The 20,168-nt window shown below is 46.7% G+C and overlaps 1 protein-coding gene across 1 annotated transcript in view; it reads right to left on the bottom strand.

Annotated features, from left to right (window-relative positions):
• Window positions 1-18,229, bottom strand: part of LOC144104457 (large neutral amino acids transporter small subunit 2) — a 137,396-nt gene extending 119,167 nt beyond the window's left edge. The window contains exon 1 of the mRNA XM_077637474.1: window positions 17,679-18,229. Within this exon, the coding sequence (XP_077493600.1) occupies window positions 17,679-17,986 (308 nt within the window). The 5' untranslated portion in view covers window positions 17,987-18,229. The remainder of the gene's footprint in view (window positions 1-17,678) is intronic.
• Window positions 18,230-20,168: the final 1,939 nt, after the last annotated feature.

Here is a 20,168-nt window from a genome sequence, read left to right as displayed (position 1 = left end):
TGGTCTCTTTTAACTCTATTCGCCTTGCACGGCTAGTTTAGTTTGCTGTCCCTCTTGGGAGTGGAGAAATTAATACACGACACTATGGCTGACAGTCAAGCAAAGCTTTTTTGTTGGCGTGTGAATCTCTCCGATAGGTGATAGATCCTGTAGCGTGCAGTGCATGCAGAGAACTGGATCATCATTTATTTTCCCTTAAAAGCCCCAATGGGGCATTACATAAGGGGGGGCGGGACAAATGGCAATAACGGGTCACAAAGATAAAACACAACTATAAATGGCAAGCACAAATAAACACAGTAAACGCATTGAAATTACAAAGACAATAGGTAAATGGCTGCGGATAAGACTGGAGTAAGCTGTTTGAAACTGCTGGAGAGACTTCTTTTTTGCTCTGCGGAGTTAACTTTCTACAATTCTGGATGTCTACGAAGTTTAGCTACGTTATGCTAATCTGCAAGTCGTGCAAGCAGTGTCTTAAAAATCCGAATTATGGACATACAGCATATCGAACTGCCTAGAGTGTACTAAGGTAACCTTTGTGGGTGCCGTGATTTCAGACTTTTCGGCGAATGTAAGTCTAGCGTGTGGTCCACTCCGGTCTGACCTGGTGTTTTGTACGTCGATGTTAATGATCGTGATAAGCAATAAAAATTGGAGGACGCTTAAGCTTCGCCTTTCATAGTGGAACGCGACAGTGTGATGCAGCGCTGCCAGTGAGTCCACGAATGCCATCGCCCATTCGGCGCGACGCCTTTTCCATTGGACAAATATCTCTAAAACTCTCCAAACTATATTACTCTTAAATTTTACCTTAATATTTTTATTCTCAACAATTCGGCACCTCTTGAACCCCCTTTATCATTTTTTCTTTAATTTTTCATTCAATTACAATGACCTCGTCATCGCCTACCACACCCAGTTATCTTAGTTTTTGCGCATCAAAGGCAGTAAAGCTCATGTGGAATAACGATGAAAGCACGAAGGGAATAATAATAATAATTGGTTTTGGGGAAAGGAAATGACGCAGTATGTACCTCATATATCGTTGGACACCTGAACCGCGCCGTTAGGGAAGGGATAAAGGAGGGAGTGAAAGAAGAAAGGAAGAGAGAGGTGCCGTAGTGGAGGGTACCGGAATAGTTTCGACCACTTGGGATCTTTAACGTGCACTGACATCGCACAGCACACGGGCGCCTTGGCATTTTTCCTCCATAAAAACGCAGCCGCCGCGGTCGGGCTCGAACCCGGGAACTCCGGATCAGTAGTCGAGCGCCCTAACCACTGAGCCACCACGGCGGGGCACACGAAGCGAAAGAAAACATTTTCAGCAAAGGGTGAGCCACCCAGAGGATGGTGCCTTTATTCCGAGGCCCTTTTTGCCGCAGCTATCCGGGGGTCGGGCGTCCAGCTCGCACTGGTGCGCTAGACAATACGGGCAGCACCGTGCTGCCCCAGCACGATGCTCGTCCCTGGTCCTCCTCCAGCGCCCTGGACCCTTTAGTCGCGGTGCCACCACATGTGTACTACTCGCAGGTTCCCCAGTAGATTTCACTTACTCCTGGTACATGTGCCTCTAATGGCTACAGCTTGCATTTCGAACTCTATACGCGCTTCGGTGGAAGGGGAATATCCGAGTGATTTGCGATGTCAGTGCACGTCAAGGAGCGCCAGCCGACAGAATACTCATCCGCAGACTTTCACTACGGTGTTTCTGATGGCCCTGACTACTGATCCGGAGTTCCCGGGTTCGAACCCGACCGCGGCGGCTGCGTTTTTATGGAGGAAAAACGCCAAAGCGCCCGTGTGTTGTGCGATGTCAGTGCACGTTAAAGATCACCAGGTGGTCGAAATTATTCCGGAGCCCCCCACTACGGCACCTCCTTCTTCCTTTCTTCTTTCACTCCCTCCTTTATCCCTTCCCTTACGGCGCGGTTCAGGTGTCCAACGATATATGAGACAGATACTGCGCCATTTCCTTTCCCCCCAAAACCAATTATTATTATTATTCTGATGGCCCCGTGTGGCTTTCGACAAGGCGCGTTGACCCATCTCGAGACAAGAACGCAGTGGAGTTTTGAACTATTAGTGATTTTTGAGGAAAGGAAACTGCGCAGTGACTGTTCTCACTTCTTGGTGGGCACCCCAGCCGCGTCGTAAGGGAAGGGAGGAAGTGAAAGAAGAAAAAGAGGGTGCTCTAGACAAGATCGCAGAGAATGTTCGACTTATTAGTGGTTTTTGAGGAAAGAAAACGGAGCAGTGACTGCACTCACTTCTTGGTGGACACCTCAACCACGCCGTAAGGTAAGGGAGGAAGTGAATGAAGAAAAAGAGGTGCCATAGTGGAGGGCTCTGGAAGGAGGGATTGAGAGAAGAGGTGCCGTAGTGAAGGGGAATTTTGGTTTTTTGGGGAAAGGAAATAGCGCAGTCATCATCATCATCATCAGCCTTACTACACCCACTGCAGGGCAAAGGCCTCTCCCATGTCTCTCCAATTAACCCTACCCTTGGCCAGCTGCATCCACCCTTTTCCTGCAAACTTCTTAATCTCATCCGCCCACCTAACCTGCCGCCCCCTGCTACGCTTACTTTCTCTTTGAATCCACTCCGGTACGATTAAGGACGAGCGGTTGTCTTGCCTTCGCATTACATGCCCTGCCCAAGCCCATTTCTTTCTCATATATCTTTGGGCATCTGAACCGCACCGTAAGGGAAGGGATAAAGGAGGGAGTGAAATAAAGGAAGAAATAAAGAGGTGCCGTAGTGGAGGGCTCCGGAATAACGGGAAATTGAAAACTGGTTTTGAGGAAAGGAAATGACGCAGTAACTGTCTCGTATATCTCGGTGGACTCCCGAACGCGTGTATTCGTTTGCTAGCCGCTGCAGCCAAGCCCAAGGTCGCTTCCTATTGGTGGAATATGGCTAAGCACAGTGTTGCCCACGCCAGTTCACGAAAAAAAAAAGTGGTATGCTGGCAGAGATTCGACGCTACGGTCGCCAGCCCTCGTCATCTGCGAGAATAACCTGGATAAACGAAGTGAACCTGCGCCATCGCTATCCTGTAATCACAGTTATCCCCATAGGTCTACATGACGAAAGCAACCAGTTGCCAAAACCAAGGTGCATAGGGGATTTTTTTAAAAAATATGTGGTGTTCATCAATGGGAGATCAATAGGGCAATCGGTAGAGCACGGGGCGCGAAATTCTAAGTTCGGGGGTTCAGATCCCGCCGGCGGCATGTGGTTGTTTTTCTTCTGCTTTGTGATCAATTATCCTTAATACTAATTCCCCTATTAACCTCCCATTGATGAACACCACAGATTTTTTTATAAATATATCCCCTATGCTCCTTAATTGGTTTCGGTGACTCAGCTTCCGTCATGTATGTCATAACGAGCTCCTCTGTTTCCCTTCTCGTGTCTGCTCAGTAGTTATCGTAATAGTTACTTGTGGCAAAAGGAGGCACCTTGTCTGTTTGTCTTTGTTGTCTGTGAGTACATTTATGCCCAAGCCTGCAACGAACGTTCTCTGAAACTCGAAGCTACAGCAGCAGGAGAAACAAATAAAATAAATGAAATAAAACTTACGGCGACATCTGCTCACCGTGCGCAAACACACAGGCATTTGCGACTCTCCTCTTTCCCTCGCTTCGTTCATGTTTTTTTGCCTTTTATTTTTAACCTGCACCGCAAAAGCAGCGCGTGTTATGGCGCCATGGTTGGCTGCTGCACCAACAGACCCCGCACGGGCAGCTAATTGCGGGAAAAAGAACCGGATGTGACGCACTACGTCCGCTTCCTCTTTTCGTGTAACGAACGTATTGTGAGGACCTCTGGCCAAACATGGCCAGCGCGAAAAACCGGTTCGCGAATTCTTTATTTCTCCCTCCTTTCGCCTTTATTTGCAAGCTTTATTCAGCTGTCTTTAATGATGCTACGTACCTCCGTTCCCGTCACGGCGCTTTCATTGGTTCATCTCTGCGGAACAGAAAGCAGCTCTGAACGAATAGAGAGAAGTCCGGCCGCTCTGCACGCGAGGTCATACACGTACACGTGCAGCTGAAATCAATACTAACGAAGGAAACGAGCGCCAACCAAGTTTGTGGCCGACAGCTGTAGTACGTTTTAACACGATATATAGTGTCAAGACTCCCGTTATTGCTGTTGTTGCATTAATGGCATCCCTTACAGACATTTCTTTACACAGTCTACAGACTTCCTACACTTTTGTATATGAGGTCTATAGACTTTCTATAGACACACAGTATAGTCTAGTCTATAGGCAATACGCATTCTATAGACAGACACTATAGTCTAGTCTATAGGCAATACGCATTCTATAGACAATCTATAGATTTTTGGCCATGCACTTTTAGTAGACTTTTGTCCATAGACAGTCTATAGACTATAAATAGACCAATGAGTTTTATCTAAAGGAAGGCGAGGGAGTCTACAAGAAGTCTATAGACAGTCTAGAGACCATTTTTATAAGGGATGGCATATATTCACGACGGGGGATTGGCCAGGGTTCAGTGAGGAGGGCCAAGAAAAGATGGCAAACTGGTGCTTAGCTAATGGTTGTGCTTTGGATATCATGTCAGAGATTAATTAAAAAGGGGAAAAAAGACAAGATCAGAGAATTGAATGCATGAAAATTACTGAAAGATTTTTAAATGCGGAAATTTTGGATACAATTAGCGAGGGAATCTGCCGGTAGAGGAAAATCCGGCGTCGTCGGTACGGCGTCGTTGTGAGCGAAAAATAACCGAAGAAGCAACCTTAGCGGACCGCTCAGGTCACGTGACCTTGCGGCGTCATCACAACCTGTCCAGTGAATTGTAAGAAAGCTGACCACCGTGGCAAGTGGTACTTAAATTAACGATTGGTCGCGACAGGCTGCTCGGGAAGAGCTACCTGGGTCGCACAAGCCCCACCAGGTGGCAGCACCTGCCATCGCAGGGCAGTGGTGCATCACTCAACCGCTGCACCTTTGCGCAAGGAGTGGTGTGAGGACTTCCAGGGATATCTGAATGTAAAATAGAGAATGACCGATCCGGCATATACATGGGCGTTAACCGATTGTCGCTATCACGTCATACCCTTAAGGGAGATCTTTAGTGTCCCCTGCATTTTAACGCGACAGCTAGCGTTAAGGAACTCGTGTCGCAAAAAAGCCGGTGGCGTCGGCGGCGTTGGCCGAGAGCGAAAAACGGCGCATCTCAGTGGACAGCTGAACCGCGCCGTAAGGGAAGGGATTTTCCTTCTCTTACGGCGCGGTACGGGTGTCCAGCGAAAATTGTAAGACAGGCGTCATTTCAATTTCCTTCACTGACGGTCCGGTTCGGGTGTCCTTTCTTTAAATTGTCCAACGGGGCAGGCGTCGCGCCGACTTAATTTCGGTGCAGTCAGCGCATATACATTCTATATTAGTGACAAATGTATCTTTTAAAACATTTCTCTCAGGATGGTTCATTGCCATTAGCGTCGCTTTCCTTTTGAGCGGTGGTTGAATGTATATACAGACGAGACGCACGCATTTTTTCAAGAATTATGCAGGGAAAAATTGGAAGTGCTGCATTAATCATTTGCATGACTATATGCAGAAGGGTCATACATAGGCGTCCGAAGTGTCGCATACTTTTTTTTACTTAAAGTACCCGAAAGAATATATTAATTTATATCTCTTCTGTGCTAACATGTGGCTATATTATAGTTGAACCACTGCCTGCGAGCGGAAAGATATAGTCATCTTTCGTTAACTGGAGATGGCTTAATTCGAACTTCCCGTTTATACAAACTGGTTTCGTCAACTTAAAGCTTTTTGAAATTCCTCCCTAATCGGAACTCCTCGTAATTCGAACAGATTTTCGGTTCCTTCCCGGATCGAACCCGGCCGCGGCGGCTGCGTTTCGATGAAGGCGAAATGCAAAGGCGCCCGTGTGCTGTGCGATGTCAGTGCACGTTAAAGATCCCCAGCTGGTCGAAATTACTCCGGAGCCCTCCACTACGGCACCTCTTCCTTTCTTCTTTCACTCTCTCCTTTATCCCTTCCCTTACGGCGCGGTTCATGTGTCCGCCGATATGTGAGACAGATACTGCGCCGTTTCCTTTCCCCGAAAACCAATTATAATATCCCTCCGAGTTCGTATCATTGGCAGTCGAACTGCACTGTCGTTGATTCGAACTCGCTTAATTCGAACCGCCGGTTTATTCAAACTGACGCTCCGGTCCAATCAACATCATGTCTATTAAAAATCCCCCCCCCCCCCACCCCGCTTAATAATTTCAGCACGTTTATCGGTTCCCTTTCAGTCTGAATTATCGGGAGTCGACTGCACAAAAGCACTAAAAGGTGATATGTCCCACCTAGTAGCAACGGCAGCCCGGAGTGTTTGCACAGCTAAGCGTGAGCTGCGTCGCACACAGAGGCCCGATATAGCGGTCTCAAGAAGTACTCTACACGGCAACAAAGAAGGCCGCGATGAATGACCGTTTAAGTCCATTTGACGTCCTATCCGGGCCCTGAGCGGGCATTTTCGTTTTCGAGAGCCCCCGCGATGCGTTACTGTACTTATCTGCTGCCCTTTTCGGAGCTAAGTGCTTCGTATACGCTTAGCAAAAGCCTTGCAGTATACACTCGACGTTATACAATTGGCGTCTGTATGGCATATCGTATATATCCTGTGGTAATAATTGGTTTTTTGGGGAAAGCAAATGGCGCAGTATCTGTCGCATATATCGTTGGACACCTGAACCACGCCGTAAGTGAAGGAGTAAAGGAGGGAGTAAAAGAAGAAAGGAATCAAGAGGTGCCGTAGTGGAGGGCTCCGGAATAATTTCGACCACCTGGGGATCTTTAACGTGCACTGACATCGCAGAGCACACGGGTACCTTAGCGTTTTTCCTCCATAAAAACGGAGCCGCCGCGGTCGGGTATTTTTATTTTCTACAACCGAGGAGCCCTCCACTACGGCACCTCTTCTTCCTTTCTTCTTTCACTCCCTCCTTTATCCCTTCCCTTACTGCGCGGTTCAGGTGTCCAACGATATATGAGACAGATACTGCGCCATTTCCTTTCCCCAAAAACCAATTATTAATTATTATTAGTGCATGTATGCCAGGGAGCGAGTTTAACCAAGTGCGACTATAATGGTGTCATCTCGTCGGGCTATTACGCGATAGCGCATACAGCTCGCTCGGTCGAAAGCCATCGGCGTAGTCAGCACCGCGTGTCGGAAATAATCGAGGGCTGCGTAACAAAAAAATCGTATCATGGTAATTTGTGGTTCTAGTGATTGATGATTGATTGGTGTGTGGTAGGCGATGACGAGTTAATGAAATCATTGTAATTCATTGATTAATTAATGAAATGAAAAAAATGGAAAAATGTGGGGTTCAAAGGTGTCAAAATGCTCAGAATGAAAAGCCAATGCTTGATGATGCTAAGAAAATTTTGAGTGTGTAATTGATCAATTGACTAATTGAAACAATTGAAAAAAAATTAAAAATACATTCATAGGTGTAAATCTGCTCAGAATGGAAAGCCAATGTATGCTGGTGCTCAGTATCGGTGCATCGTCGTCCTAATATGGGAATGTTGCAAAAAAAAAATGACCTAGACTATCGCGTCAACTCATCGTGCAGCTTAGGAGTCTTACAACGTTTTTAGTCAAGTTGTTCCAAGTATTCTGACTTAGAGTAGTGGGAAGCACTCGTGCTGAGTTGTTATTTGGAAGGCCAGGTAACCCTTGTAGACAGAGACTGAAGGGCGGGAAAAGCTGCAGAAGCCCTGAGGGTCCCTTCCTTCGACATTATTCAACTGATGAGCAGATAAGAGCAATAATTTTTTTTTCATTCATTCAATCTAAGAAGAAATGCCTCCTCCTCTCCTACGCCGCCGAGCTGGGCTAGTTGTAGTTTATTTGGATTAATGACCAACGTGACCATAAAATGGAACCCCCCTGCAAGAAAATAAAAATCTAACTCGAAGTCATCAAAACGCAGCCGCCGCGGTCGAGTTCCCGGGTTCGAACCCGACCGCGGCGGCTGCGTTTTTATGGAGGAAAAACGCTAAGGCACCCCGTGTGCTGTGCGATGTCAGTGCACGTTAAAGATCCCCAGGTGGTCGAAATTATTCCGGAGCCCTCCACTACGGCACCTATCTCTTCCTTTCTTCTTTCACTCCCTCCTTTATCCCTTCCCTTACAGCGCGGTTCGGGTGTCCAACGATATATGAGACAGATACTGCGCCATTTCCTTTCCCCCCAAAAAAACCAATTATGTAAGTCATCGCCTAAGTAATTGACATCCGGTCAGTACTTTGAAAGATATAACAGTGCTTTCTGTGTTCGGGTAATACTGTGCGCTATATCGTAAAGCGTTTTCGCGACAAAAACTGGAAAGTGATGTGGAAGTGTCAAGTGCATTTCTGAGCTGCAGACGAAAAGGTGAAAATACTCTGACTACACTGACATATACTTGACGCAAGCTCTCTTGAAATTGATGTCAACCATGCACGGTTTTTTAAAACGTGCAGATAATTCTTGCGTAAGCATAACTAATCAGATACTTTACTTCCTCATTTGCCCGTGCGGGGTATTTCTTGGAGTAGGATAATTTGAGTCGCCAAGCATTTGATTTCTCTAGTTGCATATGAGGGAGGGGGAGATGGAGTTTAGCACGTGACGCCATCCTCTACGGAACGCATCCTTGTGCCGTGATTCGGCCAGTCATGTCACGGGGGTAATAATGACTATGACGATAGTGCAAGACGAATTGACGGATTCCATGAGGGAAGGGCTCCACAGGATGAACTCTACTACGAAGCATTAGTTCTATTGCAGTAGTCGTAGTAGTAGTAGTAGCAGTAGTAGTAGTAGTAGTAGTAGTAGTAGTAGTAGTAGTAGTAGTAGTAGTAGTAGTAGTAGTAGTAGTATAGTAGTAGTAGTATAGTAGTAGTAGTAGTACCGATAGTACTATTAATAGTAGTAGCAGTGGTAACAGCTGTAGAAGTAGTATAGTAGTAGTAGAAGTAGTAGTAGTAGTAGTAGTAGTACCGGTAGTACTACTAATAGTAGTAGCAGTGGTAACAGCTGCAGAACTAGTATAGTAGTAGTAGTAGTAGTATTAGTATAGTAGTAGTATTAGTATAGTCGTAGTAGTAGTAGTAGTATAGTAGTACTAGTACCGGTAGTACTACTAATAGTAGTAGCAGTGGTAACAGGTGTATAAGTAGTATAGTAGTAGTAGTAGTATAGTAGTAGTAGTAGTAGTATAGTAGTAGTATAGTAGTAGTAGTGGTAATAGTAGTAGTAGTAGTAGTAGTAGTACCGGTAGTACTGCTAATAGTAGTAGCAGTGGTAACGGCTGTAGAAGTAGTATAGCAGTAGTAGTAGTAGTAGTGGTGGTGGTAACAGCTGTAGTAGTACCAATAGTAGAATTAACAGTAGTAGTAGCAATTGTACTACTATAGTATTGCAATAGTACTGTTATCTTTAGCATATTTCTTCGCAACAAACTACCCAGGGCGGTGGCTCACTGCCTAAAGCTTTTGGCCGTTGAGCCCAAGATCGCTGGAAGGAATCCCGGTTGCGGCAGCCGCATTTCGGTGAAGACGAAATGCAAAATACGCTTTTGTGTTGTCTGCTTCCAGCTCACGTTAAAGAACACCACGTGGTTGAGATTAACCAGAAACCCTACGTTACGACGTTCCTCATATAGTCCACGCGCATGAAGCTTCGGGAAGTTAAACTCGTGTACAGTATACCGTGGTTATATATAGTACCGTCTGAAACAAAAGTTGAGAAACACTGACACCAACCGATACCTTATTTTCAACCCTACCAATTTCAACCCAAAACCAGACGGAATTCCGTCGAAGATGTTCTCGTTCAAAGACTCTCTGGAATAGGGGAAAACCGCTCAGGCGTTGAACGCGAACCCGCCGCGGTGGCTCAGTGGTTAGAGTGCTCGACTACTGATCCGGAGTTCCCGGATTCGAACCCGACCGCGGCGGCTGCGTTTTTATGGAGGAAAAACGCTATGGCGCCCGTGTGCTGTGCGATGTCAGTGCACGTTAAAGATCCCCAGGTGGTCGAAATTATTCCGGAGCCCTCCACTACGGCACCTCTCTCTTCCTTTCTTCTTTCACTCCCTCCTTTATCCCTTCCCTTACGGCGCGGTTCAGGTGTCCAACGATATATGAGACAGATACTGCGCCATTTCCTTTCCCGCCCAAAAACCAATTATTATATATTGAACGCGAGCTGTGTTTTCAGACCCAAAACTCGAGCCATTCAAGAAGACTTGCCCGTCTTGTCAGCCGTTGAAACCTTCAAGAAAGAAAGAACAGTTGGAGAGCGCGCAAAAGGGGGGGGGGGGGAGCCATCGACGCAGCAACCGCGCAGCTGTTCTCTGTGACGCGGGGGGGGGGGGGGGGCATCGAAATAAAACTATAAGTATACAGTCGAGCGCGGACGCGTGTGCTCCGGGGATGACAACGTGTGCCAGACGTGTACTCTGCGACGTGGACGACAGCATATGTCGGCTTTTTTCTTTTTTTTTTGCAGGAAAATTGTCATTTCGTAATTTCGTGCACTCATCCGGATGTCATGTGACTGTGCACTACTTTTTTTTTTTGCTTATTCTACTTTTTTTGTTCGCGGTACGATCGCTCGTGATATACAAGCGCCTTTCTGCGGAAACGTTAAAGAACACATCCGGTCACCGGTTTCGCGTATACGATTCGTATGTGACGGCGTGCTGTTCCTGTACGGAATGTTCTGCGGAGGTGCGGACATGTACGATCCCTGCAGGTAGTGAGAACCGGTATTGCGTTAAATGCAAAGTAGATATCATCGAAAGAGTAGAAGCATCTCACGCGGATAGATTTGAGAGAGACGAAATTTAAAGCACGGTGATGTGTGGATGCTTACATCGGCGACAGAGAACCGTATACCCCATGAGGTCGGTCTGATTAATAATAATAATAATAATTGGTTTTTGGGGAAAGGAAATGGCGCAGTATCTGTCTCATATATCTTTGGACACCTGAACCGCGCCGTAAGGGAAGGGATAAAGGAGGGAGTGAAATAAGAAAGGAAGAATAGGTGCCGTAGTGGAGGGCTCCGGAATAATTTCGACCACCTGGGGATCTTTAACGTGCACTGACATCGCACAGCACACGGGCGCCTTAGCGTTTTTCCTCCATAAAAACGCAGCCGCCGCGGTCGGGTTCGAACGCGGGAACTCCGGATCAGTAGTCGAGCGCCCTAACCACTGAGCCACCGCGGCGGGTATGTTTTTGTTTTGTGGATAGCTTTACGACAGCGACTCCTGTGCAGACGTGGGGCACAATTAGGCAGAGATAAGCAGATGCCTTCGCCATGCCAAGGATATATAAAACAAAGTGAACAAGGGTTCAGGGCGGAGCCTCAACCCTCCACCAAACGTTTCGACGAAGAGGTTCCTCTGGTCGGAACGTTGGCTAGCTATAATCCAACACTTGTTCACTTTGTATTGTGCTGTCAAGAATACGATCGTCCTGCCCTCTCTCTGCGGCGAATGCATACAAGTTGTCTATTATCACGACGAAGACGCGTATTGTTTCAGAAATAGTTCAGTTTGCTTAAAAAGATATTCAAACTGACTTTGTATTTGTCCGCGTCTGTCGCCAACACGTTGGATAATGTAAAGATGATGTAAATGTGATGTGAATTCGGGAAGGCGTGCTGGTTTTGACAGTGCCGGCTGCAAATTTGATAAACGTACTTCTTAGAGAAAAAAAAAAATCAGGATATGTTGCTCCATCAGCCAGCATTTATTTCTATTTCTTAGACAAGTGCACCAAGCTACCGCTGCCGCTTTTCTACGAACCGCTCCTTCTTATTTTATTTCGGAAACCGGCGTGACGTCACAAACAATAGAGAACATATAGTTCAACACGCGATGCTTCGTGACGCAAGAGAGTAGGGACCTTTCGCGAGCCTTCTCCGGCATATGCGCAACGCGGTCAGCATAACAATGCTTGCTTTAGCATGCGTCTCCGTTTCTTAAAACTGCTTCCTGGCAAGCAGTGATATTACAAGACTTCGTCCTTTAGTCTGACAAGTTTACATCGGAAGTGTTTTGTAGAGCTCATGAGCCCTAATTATCTCCGGTTCGCCAGGAGAATGTCATAATGACATTTACCGTCCTCATTTGCGGCGGCAATACATATAGACCGTAAGTGATGGCAGCGCTGTTTTCTAGGACGTATTAGAAATTTTCCGTTATATTTTTCCACGCTTCGCCGCGAGGCTGATTGAAATTGTTACAGCTTACACTGGAGCACAGTGCACGCATGCACCTACGTTCATATATACAGTCGCGGTGAAAAGTCCTCAGACTGTGGGGCTATAGTTGGCTACACTGTATGGCACATGGGAGGTGAAGTTAGTGGAGCACATTAAAAAAAAAAAAAAACGTTGTGATGCTGTGGACCCCCCCCCCCCCCCCCCCATTCCTCAGCGCACTCTAAAAGAGAGCCTCGTGTACATTCATTGTGTTTCAATGAATAAATGAACGAGAGGGTGAGAAAGTGAAGTTCAGTGAGAGAAAAGGTGAGAGGTCACCGGAGGTAAGTGACCCTGGCCTGCTACCCCACACGTGGAAGGAGGAAAGGGAACGAAAACGAAAGTTCATCTGCCATTCGGATATGTGACCCGAACCGCAGTTCTCACGGGACCTCGTTCTTACACATTGTTCGCTACTCAGCAATTTCACTGTTCTTTTCAACCGCGAAAGGAATGCCGGGCTCTAATTTCAAAGCTATTCGATTCACGTTCAGATATTATTCGACCACTCGACAACCTCAAAATCGAATGCTCTGATCAGAGAATTACTCTGTCGAGTAGATTTAATTACGCGACAGAAGAATGAAATCAGTAATTTGCACTAAAAATCACGACTTAAAATAATAATTCATTTAATAAATAAGTAAAATTGCAAGTCAGTAATACACTGACTTCGATCTTTAATTGTGAAATATCTGTAACTAAGCTGCTTACGCATTAATAATAATAACTGATTTTTTGGGAAAGGGAATGGCTCAGTATCTGTCTCATATATCGTTGGACACCTGAACCGCGCCGTAAGGGAAGGGATAAAGGAGGGAGTGAAAGAAGAAAGGAAGAAGAGGTGCCGTAGTGGAGGGCTCCGGAATAATTTCGACCACCTGGGGATCTTTAACGTGCACTGACATCGCACAGCACACGGGCGCCTTAACGTTTTTCCTCCATAAAAACGCAGCCGCCGCGGTCGGGTTCGAACCCGGGAACTCCGGCTCAGTAGTCGAGCGCCCTAACCACTGAGCCACCGCGGCGGGTGCTTACGCATTTTAGTGATTACTTTTCGATACAAAACAGTTCAACTTAAACTATATTATTCTTTAAATACTCATTTAGATGCTATTCGAGCCATCCCACGAACCGTTTTAAACTGCAAAACTGCCCCCACGGTCGGACTGCCCAAGCAGTCGCCGTTCCAAACTCCCACGTTCTCCAAACCGCAACACGCCGGCGGTAGTGTGCACTGTACCGGCGGCGTGGGTGCAGCCCTAGGCCTAACGGTCTGGTGCAATCCGGAGACGGCGTTTCGAGGACCGGGAACGCTTTGAACACCCGCCGCTACCGGAACACGCGCGGCCCTCTCTCGCTCGATAGGAGAGAGGGAAGCAGACTAGGAGATAGAGGGCAAAGAACGACGCCGCTCGCTCCGTTTAGTTTTTTTCTTGCTTGTTGGTCGCCTGCTTGAGAGTTGCAGACGTACCCACATCGAACAGCGTGCGCCGGGCTTTTTTTATCTCCTTCTGCTACGTTTTCGCATCCTCTCCCGTATCTTGTGCGAGTCTTGAATGAGCAGTGAAGAAGCCGCTGTGTGTAGCAGAAGAGGAGTTGTTGTCCGTGTACGCATTCTGAGATCAACGCGATTTGACGGTGGACGTTTGCACCGAATTGGAGAAATGAAATTTTCATTGTGTGGTGGTCACTTTTTACCTAATAAAAACGACGGTGCAGTGTGGAGGAACTAAGCGCCTAGCTGAGCTCATATGTTTATTTAAGCTTTATCGCAAAAATAAACTGCGTTGGAGCACTTTAATCCGAGTCGGATAAGCCTAACGTGATCACTTTCAAATCTCGTCAGGCACTATATACTGTTACTGCTGCTGCATCCCCTCTGTTATGGTTAGCGAAGCCATTGTGTGTTCAAAAAATGTTTCAGCTGCAGCATTTAAATCAGACATCTTATCACTTTTATCGTGATCGAATCAGAATAAGACAAGACGTGTTATTTCAGGACACTGAAAGTTGTATCTTGACCAAATCAGGCTTTGAAGTGTTACTTCGGGAGTTTTATAGCCTGCATCCTGGTCGGATCGTAATCAGCCAATAAGTCTTACTTCGCGGTATTCTAATCTGTACTTTAATCAGATGAGATAAGCCTCACTGGAACTGTTCCAGTGACTACAAATCGGTGTCAACCAAAACGCCATCTACCCATAAACACTGGCTCCATTTCAGTAAAGATTTATGTAGTTTTCAAAAGATGCCGCCCATTTTGATAACTTGTAGAGGATAAAACACAGCGTCGCGTTTTTTTTAACGGCACTCAATTATCAGCAAGCATATCCGCCAATCAGTCGGGCCACTTATGTATCGATCGATCAGTCTTTTCCTTCCGAAAATGTAATGGGCTTGCTCCTTGGAGCGAGCGCAAGTTTTATCGACCCGTCCGAAACCTGAATTAGTCATTTCTCATCGTATATGCTCCTGCGCCGCAGCTTCCAAATATTCCTGGCACTTTCGCTAATCGACTCGGAAGCCAGGGTTATTTTTATATCACTTCGTTTTTCTTTGCGGCGAATTGCACATCGTCTCTCAGTATTGGCGGTTGTTTCGAGGCGATTTTTTTTTCTTCGCCTAGCCATACATGTAAACACACCTCCCAAAGCGCTTTCTTGTTTTTCGTGACTTTTTGGAGTAATTTATTGCGTGTTTCAGCTGAAGGAATTGAGTGGAATAGCATATTTCTTCATTTTATCATATCAAACTGAAGGCACACCTCTGTTCTCCCTTCGGGATATGCGCCTGTCGTCCCAATAACGGCTGGTCCAAAACGTTGTGCAGACACGTGTCCAACATTTCTGGCGAAAATTTTTTAATATTGGAATATTGTAAGACAATGTTATGGAAACATTGAAGGTAATTGTCCATTCTTCCGATGAGTAACAAAATCTTTCTTTTACAGTTTTTACATCGATTTCATCGAGCAGTTGAGACTGCCATTGACAACCAATAGGGAACGTTCTTGACGATCGCAACAACGTTAATAGCAAAAAATGCAAGTCTGCTGACGGCAGATCTGCGGGCATATTGATTGTTATAGTGAATTCTTACAATAGATAAAAAAAATTGCGCTCATAAACTCTTTCCCGTTGAAAAATGTTTTTGCCCAGAATTGCTGGGTATGAAAAGCGCAGTCCAGTGGTTGCAATCCCAGATACGCACACACCAGCACCTTGATCTCGTACACAAGTCATCTTTGAGAGATTTGACTGCATCTCCATGTGCATGGTATTTATCTGTGTATACGTGTAACTATATATGTCAGCCCCGTGTTGATCTAGCGCGCTGTATGTTTGCACATTCATCATTTTTGCGAGTGCTTTTTTTTGTGAGAAAGAAGTTTATTGGTCCCAGAATATATACAAAAAGGCCGCCGCGGTGGCTGAGTGGTTATGGCGCTCGGCTGCCGGCCCGAAAGACGCGGGTTCGATCCCAGCCGCGGCGGTCGAATTTCGACGGAGGCGAAATTCTAGAGGCCTGTGTATTGTGCTATGTCAGTGCACATTAAAGAACCCCAGGTGGTCGAAATTTCCGAAGCCCTTCACTACGGCGTCCCTCATAGTCTGAGTCGCTTTGGGACGTTAAATCCCCGTAAAGCATAAACTTATATATATACAAACGATCATAAGTGTAAAGACGATTTCCTGGTTCTTCGCTTCTTCTCGTCTCTGTTGCCCAGGTATAGACAAGGTGGTGTTTTTATACAGATTCGAATATTTATATATTCGAACCTCGCTATAACAAGAGTTTATAACGAAATAATGGATATAACGAAGGAATGACGATTCGTCTTTCAAGCTTTATGCAAGCTTTTACGTAAGTGCACTCGTATAAGCAAACCGTGTACAGTGTATATATAGCTGTGAGACTTCAGTTTCAGTGTTTTTTCTGTCTCTGGAATTGTCATATGTGTCTTCGCGGGAATTCCTGCAGTATCTTTTGTTATCGTTCGACGCCCAACTACTTACTTTTTTCGAACAGCACCTGACAATCAGCAGAGCCCAAGTGCTTGCACGCAGCTATTAATGCGCCTATCAAAACTTAGGAAAATTACGCCTTGCTGGATTCATAATAGGCTTTTGTGTATACCCGAACGCTGGCTTCAACGACGTTTCCTGGCAGCAGCGATCTTACCCCCGTTTTACACGTAACCTCATGCGGCTGGCTTTGTGTAAAAGAAACGTTACGAAACTTCGAACGCTAGGAAATGCTGCGGTCGAGTCGGTACGCAGGCGTCGGGGGCAGTCCGCCTTGAAGGCTTCCCGACTGTACGTTGTCCAGGAAAAAGAACAAAAAAAAAAGTGAGAGAGAAAAAAAATAGCCTCTGGTGACTATTATGGCTGGACGTGACTCGAATGCCGCTCCAGATAAGACGACCCTCCCCCCGACAGCGTTTGCTCAATTCCTGGACACTCGAGGTTATGGCGGCAGCTTTCGTAATGAAAGAGAATGTCGGAAGAAATTTAGATTACAGACCGAAGGCCTCTTGCGGTCTCGAAAGTGAGTTCGCCTTGGGGACTGGAATAGTGAGTGACGGTGACTGTTTTGAACCGTTTTTTTTTTCGGGATATTCTCGAGAGACAAATTATCTTCAGCGACAGGCGAAGAAAATGTTTTGACGTGGACAATTTGTCCTACTCTCCGCGCGAAAGGACATAAGATCGTGAGGCAGAAGATTGCTTTTTTTTTTTCTCTCACAGTGAAATACTGCCTGCTCTGGGGCAAAAATTGTTCAGCTCATCATCTCCCTTATTTTAAAAATGTTTTGCTGCATCATTAATTTAATTTATGAAAGAATTAAACATCTCTCACATGCGTAATTATAACCCACCCCAGAATTTGTTCTTGCGAAGCTGCCTTGCCCATGTGAAAACAAAACTTTATGCCGTCTCGTGAGCATCGATCACGAAAAAAGAAAATTTTTGGCAATACTGTGAGTTCGACTTCGTATCACAGATTTTTATAGAACGAGAAGCTCTGAACATCGCCCCCTACTTTGCGGTTATATACCTTCAGAATGCGTGATCACCTGGTGACTTCAATATATTGAAACGATAATGTTAGTCTTGCAGAGTAAAAAAAAAAAAAAATTCCACGGCGGTGGGTTTAGCGGCGCGACTGAAGAGTGATGCAGAGAAGTGCGCTTCACCGGAGCCTTTAAAGCCAGCATTGGCGAATACCGCGTGGCTACGTGACCAACAGTTACTTTATCCGGTTTTTCAGCCCACGAGCTTAACCAGAAGGGTGTGGAAGCTTAACTCGAGTTAGAGAAGGCACGAATAACTTTATACTCACTTTGTGATCATGCATCCCAGCTCGGCGTAGCAGTAAGCTCCGATCATGGAGAAGACTCCGCACGCCACCCAGACCACGAGGGAGGCTCCGACGCTGCCCGTGTTAGCCAGCACCCCTCTCGGCGACACGAAGATTCCCGATCCGATGATGCTTCCGACGATCACAGTGATCCCATTGAGGAGACTCATCTTGGGCTTCAAGCAGACGACATCGTTGTCACCGACGGCCCGGTTGTTGGCAGTCTCGGCCCCGGAGGCGGCCCTGGGCTCGGCCTGCGGCACCTCGGAGTACTGCGTTGCCTCGGCCATGTTTTTCACCAAATGGGGATTGATCCCGAAATGTCCTTTTTTCTCTGCTCTCCTGTATGTACTAGACTGCGGCTAGCGATCCGTACCAGACGTGCTTGGAGGTTTCTGTCGTCTGCGCCGGTGGACGAACACGTCGTCTGCTGCTGCTGCTGCCTTCCTCAGGCCGGCGTGTTCTCGGCCTGTATACCCCTCCGCCGCTTGGGCCCCGAGTTCCTACCCGCGCCGCGACTACGCCACGAATGCGGCGGTGCCGGCTGTGCGCGAAGCCGGCCGGCGAAGCGCGCGGCTTCCCTCCTCCTCGCCACCGGGCTTTCTATTACGCAAGAGAAAGAGAGAAAGAGGGCGGAAGGAGAGTGCGTGCTTCCCATTTTACGGACCCCTCGCTCCTCCTTTTTCCGGCCGCCATCTGCCGCACAGTGCGAGAGAGAGAAGTACCGAGGAGGACCAAAACGTATGGATAGAGCACGGCACCGGCGCCGGGCATGGCGGGAAAGCCAACCTCCTGGCGTACAAAGGCATTCAAGGCAGTTATGAGAGCAGCGCAACTCCCCACTTCAATGAGAAAAAAAAAAAAAATCTTGCCATAACTGTCAAGTTTGATTTTGTGGTGCCATCTATGTATGAAGATATGAACTGTGAAAGAATATTTAGTGCAGTCTAACAGGCAGAGTCAGAAAATTCCGGTCCGAACAAGAGCCTATCGTGAGACGATATTTTTTTTTAGAGTTCAGAGGACGGAGGCTGATGCATCGGCTGGCGATGGCATACTGCTGCTTTGTTTTGAGCCCCGTGATTACGTTTCTAGTAGTTTGTAAGGACGTTTATTTGTGTTCCACAAGGTGGCGCGACAATCAGTAAATCTCCGAGATTTGAATGAGAAGGCGCGATCGCTGCGCGCAGTTTCAGAGCTGACATGAGCAGCTTCTCTGGGTCCCGGCGCACGCCGGCCACCCAGGTAACGAGGCGGCTCATTCTTTAGCTCGAGGTTTCGTCAGCCGAGCAGAAGCCGCCGACGCCTGGGGAGACGCTCGAGATCGAATGATCGCGTATCACGAGATCACTCTACACTACCGTGAGCAACGGCTAACGTATCCCCCTCCGCACAAGTCTCTCACTAAATTGCAGCAGGTGACGTGGCGACAGCTGCAATCCCGCACCTTCCTCTCCCCTGCCCACTTAGCCCTGGTTCACCCGGGACTGTTCACGCCAGTATGCACCCTCTGCGGCGCTCCGAAAGCGGATTTTGCACACATTCTTTATTCTTGCTCTGAGCTCCTTCCACCAGCCGATTGGCAACTCACAGACCTCGAGCGATGGGAGGCTGCGGTGTCCAGTTCTGACCCGGCTGCCCAACGGCAGCTAGTGGACTGGGCTTTGGAAGTCGCTGAGAAGCATCACCTTCCGGCCACGACACGCATCCAAGAGCAATCCCATCACTAGGATGTAAAAATTAAGGCTTGCTCTACTTTATAAAGTTTTTCACCACCACCTGACATGAGCAAGGAGATTTTTTCGACTTCTAGTTAGCTTGCTTGCCAAAAAAGAGTACACTAATTAGCCGAAATTTGATTTTAAGAAGGTACGGTCACCTTTGGGACAAACCGTTCTCACACATGTAGCATTGAGGGGCTGGTTCAGTTTTCTGTCAGATGGTTTATTGATCATTGCTGAGGATTTCACGCAAATGAAAGGAGCTTGAAACGGTTATATGCGTTTGTCCGAAATGACATTTGTCGGATGCAGCCCACCCGTGTGCGGGAAAACCATAACTGCATAATTGCACCAGACCCAAAGATCCGAGTTGCCTCTTTGTTTCAAGAGTTTAAGAAACGATAGATATTGAAGAGCGCCATACGTACACGCTGGTTATGCGAGTGTAGAGGGCTCCAGAATAATTTTGCCACCTCCCCCGTATCTTCTAACGTGTTTATTAATAAGTTTTGCTCCGTGTGTTTCACCGAGCACTTTTAAATTAAAATTTCTGAAAATAGGGTGATTTAAATGAACAGCAATTTTTAATTTTTTTTAATTTAGACTAATTCGCTATAGTTAATCAGCTAAAATTTACCAATGCACTTCTGAATTAGCGCGGTATAGTGGTTATAGCAATGGTGAGTTTGTAGCCCCTAGAATGTGTTTATTCAGAAGTGAGGGGACACTTTAGCTCCGCCTTAAAGGGCCA

The sequence above is a fragment of the Amblyomma americanum genome, chromosome 9, assembly GCF_052857255.1.
Source record: "Amblyomma americanum isolate KBUSLIRL-KWMA chromosome 9, ASM5285725v1, whole genome shotgun sequence".
NCBI classification, from domain to species: domain Eukaryota; kingdom Metazoa; phylum Arthropoda; class Arachnida; order Ixodida; family Ixodidae; genus Amblyomma; species Amblyomma americanum.
This window is presented reverse-complemented; position numbering and strand designations above follow the sequence as displayed.